At 37.7% G+C, this 7360-nt stretch overlaps 1 protein-coding gene across 1 annotated transcript in view; it reads right to left on the reverse strand.

The window, feature by feature from the left end:
- Positions 1 to 5783, reverse strand: part of LOC114818721 (spermatogenesis-associated protein 7 homolog) — a 16934-nt gene extending 11151 nt beyond the window's left edge. Inside the window, 6 exon segments of the mRNA XM_029085788.1 lie at positions 1368 to 1435; positions 2083 to 2151; positions 3396 to 3456; positions 3561 to 4067; positions 5481 to 5607; positions 5762 to 5783. Coding sequence (XP_028941621.1) covers positions 1368 to 1435; positions 2083 to 2151; positions 3396 to 3456; positions 3561 to 4067; positions 5481 to 5607; positions 5762 to 5783 — 854 coding nt within the window.
- Positions 5784 to 7360: the final 1577 nt, after the last annotated feature.

The following is a 7360-nucleotide window of genomic DNA, read 5'->3' on the forward strand; positions in this document are numbered from 1 at the left end:
TTTCATGTATATAATTCCAATTTTTTTCTTACACCTTTAATTTAAATGGAAGATTGTTGGTGCCCTCCATCACAACATAGTAGTCCCCCTCTCTAATTTGGTGGGACCTAAGACTCTTTGTTGCTACTGTCAAGTACTGTCCCACCACGTTAACTAGATGAAACTGCTGAGGGTACTGGGGTGCTGGGCAGTACTGCAAGCAGCTTCCTAGATTCATTTACAGCTGTTGTTCTGTTGTCCAGGATACTGTGTTACTCAAAGAGGAGTTTTGAACTGCCTCTAGCCAACACTTTTTAGACCTGTGAAGGTCATTCGCATGGTCTGTTTGTTCCTGGGCCTGTGTGATAGTTTCACTCTTACCTTTAACTGATTGCTCAGAAAACCAACTAACAGCTTGTGTTAATGGTTGCTTAAAACATATCTATTTTTAAAAGAACCTCAGGTATTTTAACTGAGATCCTCTAGATTGAAAGGGAAATATCTTGTTTTGGTGTCAGGTGGGGTTTAATTTATTTCAGGGGGTTAGCAGCTCTGCAGCATCAAAGCACAGCACTTGACAGAGGTAGAATTCTTAAACATTGGGGTTAAGTCCTCTATCAAAGAAGAGTTTCTCCCATTCAAGATGCAGGCCAGGAAATGGTATAGAGAAGAAACCTACAATGTTGTTGCTTTTAGCAAGTCTACAAAAAGACCTGTGGTTTATTGCAGCTCTCTAAATATTAGAAATGTGATAGCTCTCCATTAGAAATGGGAGTGTGAGGTGGTGTGTGTGTGTGTGACAGGATGTGACGTACAGATCATGAAACCAGAAAAAGATGCTGCAGTTAGACACCAGCAGCACCGGGTGCATTTGACTGTAGCCTTTATGAGTGGATCATTTAACTTGATAGCACATATATCCTAAAGAAAGGATGCATTGTTGCATTTATTTATTTTGCTCTTATAGGAGGGAGGAAGAACTCTAAATACAGTATCTTGCTATGATGTACTTTGCTAGGGAAGACTCATTGTAGCTCCATGGCTTGCTCGCTCAGGATTGACTGGGAACTGGAATTAGATTGTTGTAACCATGTCTATCACCGTACTATATAAGGGAATGAGCTTGAGAACAGGGTCAGAGAACATGATGTTTCCATGTTTCTAATAGAAGTCACTGGGAAATAGAAGGCTGGCTGAAAGTACTTTCTGTTCAGCTACTCAGTTTAAATCATGACTCTATGAAGCACAGTTACAAAAGTATTCATGAAATTAAACTGATTTCATGTTTCACTTTAATCTCATTAAAACCACCAATTCATTACAGTGATTGAATAATTGGTCAAAATTTTGTTACTTAAAGGAATAAATAAGAAATGCAAAGCACTTACTCTTTGTGATAACAACTTCTAATCAAAATATCATTTGTAAGATCTTGAAGAAAGTCAAGATATTCTTCCTCGCTACACAAATACACAATCTGTCAGCATCTTTCTTTAACATACACTGACTACAAATAAGGTTTACAATACCATCCAAAAAGGTATCAGTTTTAAAGTAATTAACTCAAACAAAGAATTTTGCCAACATGTTCAAAAATGATTAATCTATTTACTAGTCTCCATTTTTTTTTACTATCCAAGTTTATATTTTTTTTAAATGATTGATTTTCACAGCTCTGTTGGTCAACTCCCTAATTACCTTAATCCATTAATTTAACTCATTAATTTAATTAATCAAGAATATCTATGCCTTTTGTGAATAATAAGTTAATAACAATAATTCCAATTAACAAAGTGTATGTATCATAAGAGAAATTATCATTGTTTATTTATTTATTACTTACTTATTTTAACATATTTAGTTTGCCTATAGTAAAAGTGGACTGCATAGCATGACTCAGAAAATCTCTCCCAACTTTCTGATCCCACACTTACCAAGCAAGTTAGCTGAATCTTGTTACCCCTATTAGAGTCCCTTCTACTCACCACATACATCCATTGGTAATTGGCTCTTGTGCCATTTTTTCAATTTTCCACTAGATTCCTACTTTAATATTTTAATATAAAGCTTAAAATAGTTAAAAGGGACAAATAAATATTTAACTTACTTTTCTTCAAGTTGTGATCCTGGAAAAAGTGGCATTTCAGAACTGGAAATCCATAAATCATGGTTCTGCCACAAACAAGCAAAGAGAAAAAGTGGATTTTTTTTCTTATCTTTGTAATATTTCCATTCAGAGAACCAGGGGGGAATGATCTGATTCTGTAACATATCAAATCACAACATCATGCTGAAGTGACAGGCCAGCTTGTGTGAAAAGTCTTGAGTATCAAACACTCATATAAATAAAGAAAAAATATTATTATTAGGTAGGTTTCTGTTAGCAGAAATGGAAACAAGCAGGTATAACCTGAGTAAAAATAATGCAAACACTATAAAGGAAATAAAAACTTTTGCAAGATAGAAAGTATTTACAGGCGTCATTCAAATAAGAAAACTTTATGTTTAAAAGGACGTGCGAAATACATTTCTATCCTTGAAAGAAGACTTAGAAAACCAGATTGATATTGAAATTATCTTGCTGTGGATTATGAAATGGGAATAGGAGCTTCTGTTGATAATGTTGTAAAATCAAGGTTTTAGTGGTTGGAACAAGGAACGAGGTAGTCACAGCTGGCACAGGGCTAGCACAAACCATGCCTGTGGTGCCTTGGCTGAGCTATATAGAAATTCAACACTGGTTATTTAAAGGGACAAGCAGGCCAAGGAATCATACAAAACCTCTCTATCATGCATGGCTTTGACTACTGTTAAGCATCCCTTGTTTTTAAGAGCACTAAAATTCACTAAATTAATCCCTCATTCATCTTAAAAATCCAGGTGACTAATGGAGTGCAACTTCCAAAGTCTTGTATGGCATACTACAGTACTGACCATGGGCTGGGTGATTAGCACTTTGCCTGGATGTTTCTGGGGTCCAGGTTATTATTTGGATGGAGTGGAAGGCTGTAAATCAACTGAAAGCTGAAATGATGGCTTGAAATGTTAGTGTGCAGCAAGATGTCAGTCAAGGGGGAAAAAGCTCTGCTTTCAGAAGAACAGGCTTGTGTTAGAATACACTGGTTTTCACATTATATAATACCTCATTTCCATTTCTCAGAGAGACCAGTTACTTTAGCTGTTCCTGTTTTATTCACAGAAGTCTGTTGACCCTATCTAGCCACATATGCTAGATTTCCAATTGCAATCTTAATAACTTCTCACAAGATGATTTATTTTTTTGGTTTTGCTCTTAATATATATTCCACAAAACCAATGATTCCATTATCCATCTCATTTCCACACATACAGGACAACTTTTGTGTATGAACAGTGAACTCCATTCTTTTTCTTTGTAACAAAATGCATATACCAACCTTAACTTGTTGCTGAGAAAAGTGATCTGAATGTGGTCTCACATGTGCATCTTCCAAAAATCTGAAAGATTAAAAGCATAGTGAAAACCAGTTATGCTTAAATTTATGTGTTTGAAAGTGAAATTACTTAACTTTTAGCACTGATTTATAAAAAAACCTTAGTACCTGTGTAACATTCTTTTCTTTTCATCATTGGTGTCTGCTGATTTAAGTAATGGTCTGCCAGGGGAGGAGATCTTTTTTTGGGAAGGAGGATTGTAATACCTATATTTTACAAGAAAAGATTGGTGTGATGTCTTTAAGATTTGAGGGGTAAAATATTGCTTCTTTTCTGTAAAGTAAATTGAATGTTTATTAAGGAGGTCCCCAGAATATGTTTTATTAAAAGAGTTTTGAAATGCCTTTTTCCTGTTGTGACTGCCTAGATGCATGCGAGACTGCTGGAGTGGTGAAGCAGATGATCTGACTGTACCAGAGTTGTGAACAAGAGTGTGAGACTGCTGAGTATGCTGAACACTATTTTGGATATTCTTTCTTGCAGTAGAAGCTGGCAACAGAGTCCTTGAAGTGAGTTTCTGAGATGATACAGAGGAGGGCTGCTCTCTCTTTGTCTTGGAGCAGTTGTTCTGACCAGATATCAAATATAGGTGATCATTTTCTGACAGCGACCACCTTGTCTGTAAGTTAAAGAACAAAGAAACTAGCAAATCACTTCTGACAAATCAGAAAAGTCACAAAAGCAATTCACTGAAAGACAGTGTCTCTTACAAATTGATTCACTCAGGAGGAATTTTAAGAACCTGTCTTCAAACTGTCTCAAGTGGTCTAAATGACTCGCTGAGTTTCGGGAACTGCAGTTAGGAGTAAAGCCACCCTGCCATTGTGCTAGAGCTAGTTAACAAGTCCCTTTTCTAGTTTGTTTTTCCTTCTCTTTACAAGGTTGAGGTTGCTAACGTCAAGCAGTTTTGGGAAATGACAGAAATTCAATTTTGCTTGCCAGAGCTCACAGAGGAAGAACGGGAAAATCTTCCTTCCTTGAACATTGTGCATTCTCCTCTGTGGAACTGATCTCTCAATAGCAAGGTACAGGCATGACTCCATCTCATGAGTTTGAATTAAAAGAGAACCACTATTATCCTCATAAATACCACAGGTGAAATTGTGGCCTTTCATTTTGCTATTTGTCTCAGTGGGAGTAAGATTTACAAATCAAAATAATGCAGATGTTTGAATTGGATCACATTCTTTATAAACAGCATAATGGGTAATCTAGTGGTAAACCCACTACAATTCTCAACAAATAGAAAGTTTTACAATCTAAATATAGTCTGAGGAATTTTTGCCCCAGAGAGACTCTGGACCATAGCAGAATGAAATGTTTTGCAAGACTTTGCCTATTGAGGTGAGATCCATTGGCAGAATTTGGTGAAGAACAGGCCTACTCATACTAGCATGAGGTTCTACAGTTTATGGTATCTGGCAGAATATGTAGAATTAGGATTAATTACTTTATGGTCCTGCCTTTACCGGTAAATACCATTCTGAAATTCAGAGGATACTGTAAAACAATGTAAAGTTATTGCATTGCACTCAGTGGCAATAGTAAGAAAATAATTGGGATTTAGTTCTCTTGAAAATACTGTGTACAGGAATCATCCTAATAAGAACGTTGCCACACACATTAGCAAATTATTTCAATAAATGAACTAAATTTTTTTTGCTGGGCACCCATGTATTACTTTGTTAAAAATTCTAATTCCATTTGCCAAAGGAGCAAAGAGAATACGTGTGGGTTTGTGAATGGCATGCTGTCAGTGCAGGGACACGTTTTAGTTACATACATGTAGTCATGACATGGGTACCTGTCACTGTAGGCCATGTAGGCATAGCAACAGCTAGATGAGAGGATAGCTGCCAGTTGACAAAACTGAGAGTCAAATATTATCTCTGTTTGGCTAGACTGTGAAGAGCCAAACTGAATAAACCTGCACTTACTGCTGCATTACAGGCACTACCCAGCTCTCCAGAGTACAGCTAACTAAGGGGAAACTGATCTTTTCTGTGACTAAATACTACCTGTGTGACAGGTCCTTCTGCTGGCTTGGAGAAACACTTCTGGCGTTGAACGGTGAGGCAGGCAGACCATGTACAAGATCCTTCTTATATTTTTCAAAGGCTTGAATCAGTCTGTCTCTTTTCTGCTGATCCTTGTCTGTACATGTAAATATATAAACAACCCTTTCCAGTTTAATCAATGGTCAGATCATAGGGTATTACTCTTCATTCTTTTTGCCACTAAAGACTGTTCTGTCTCCTCCTCTTAATACCAAGTAGCAGACAGAGAAGACAATCACTCTGTTTTTTACAGTTGGCGCTTACTGCTTCCATGCTCGGTGCGCACCTGAATTTGAAATAAATGCAACTCAGGATTCCGTTACATCACTCACACAGTAACTAATGAGCTACTGGAAGGATAAGACAGTATAGCAACATTTTGCTCCCACTTCCTGCCCACTCACTCTGTCCTAGACAGCAGCGGAGACAGGTCAAAACAGAAAAAAAGCTGAGGCAATCAAATAAGGATTCAAGTCTATGTACTAAGAGTTGAGTGACCAAAGTCAGGCTGCCACTGTGGTCTGACCAGGCTGAAAAGCCAAGAAAGCGCACTTTATCAGTCAATCTCAGGCTGAAAAGAGTAGGGTGACACTTCTGCTAGCACCCCATACACAAAAAGGACAGAAACAGACCTAATCCTTTGGATCTTCCAATCTCGCTGAAAATATGCAAGTTAGAGTAGGAATAAGAATACTTATTCTCATACTAAGCATTATTATTATATATCACAGTATGTATATATATAAATATATTAAGTGTCATAAAATAATAGGAAGAATACACAGGAATAAGATGAGGATATGAGTTGCCCAAGACCACAGAGGCAGACTCATGGATAATGCAAAGCCTCACAATTCACCATCTTTTGTTAGAACCTTATTTTTAGTGATGCAAACAAGAACGATACATGACCAAAATTTTCAACACTTTTTACATGCCATGTTCCTTCCAAGCATAGCTCAGAAAATAAGGGATATAAATTGTAATGTGCAAAAAACCCCTTTCTCTTTGTAGGTGGTGTTTAAAAAGTAATAGCCCCAGCAGCTCTAGCTGTAACTAAGGATTCACACACAAAATATCGGTAAAGTCATGTCCACTGAGGTCCTGTAAGCTACAATGGCTCTTTTGGGCTGAAAATGAAGCTCTGTCAGAATTTCCTTGCCCTGTGGAGCTTTGGCACATGATGGCACATACCAGTACTGCCAGGCAGGCCAGCAGAGAGATGTGCTCTGCTCCTTCCCCTCCAGGTGCAGCTGCAGAGACTCCTCAAACAGGCAGTTCTAGAGGGCTAGCAAGGCTTCAGGTGAGCTGCAAAATGTGACTTTTGGCTGGATGATGTTACTGTGGATAATACTGACTTATTCCTGACAAAATGCATGACTGGTACCTGATTAGCCTACGGCCCCCTTACACTGCAATGCTGTCAATGTGGTGGAATTTACGCTCCCAATATGCTGCAATTTTTTGCTAATAAGAAGCAACTCCTCCTCTGAAGTGATGTAATTGCAGTATGTCTTACTAGTAATGTGACAGAATAATGCTTGAAACCTGGCAAAGCAACACTTATTGCAGATTTTCTTTTGAGAGGGAGGTGCCTCCCAGAATTGTGCATCAGAAATTCAGAAATGTGCAATACCAGAATTCAATATTGCACATTTCTGAATTAGCAGAAGAGTTACAGTGTTTTAGTTAGTCTTTAAGTAATATTTCTTTCGGAAAAGGATTAGCTGAGAATTAAAAAAAACAACAAACCACTTAGATACTGCACTAAGTGGTTGGCTCCTCTGAAGTGTTTGATGGCTCTTGTATGGGGCACAGCATCTCTTAATGATTCCCCTGTAAGGTGGCCT

The sequence above is a fragment of the Antrostomus carolinensis genome, unplaced genomic scaffold (assembly GCF_000700745.2).
Source record: "Antrostomus carolinensis isolate BGI_N321 unplaced genomic scaffold, ASM70074v2 scaffold17917, whole genome shotgun sequence".
Classification (NCBI taxonomy): domain Eukaryota; kingdom Metazoa; phylum Chordata; class Aves; order Caprimulgiformes; family Caprimulgidae; genus Antrostomus; species Antrostomus carolinensis.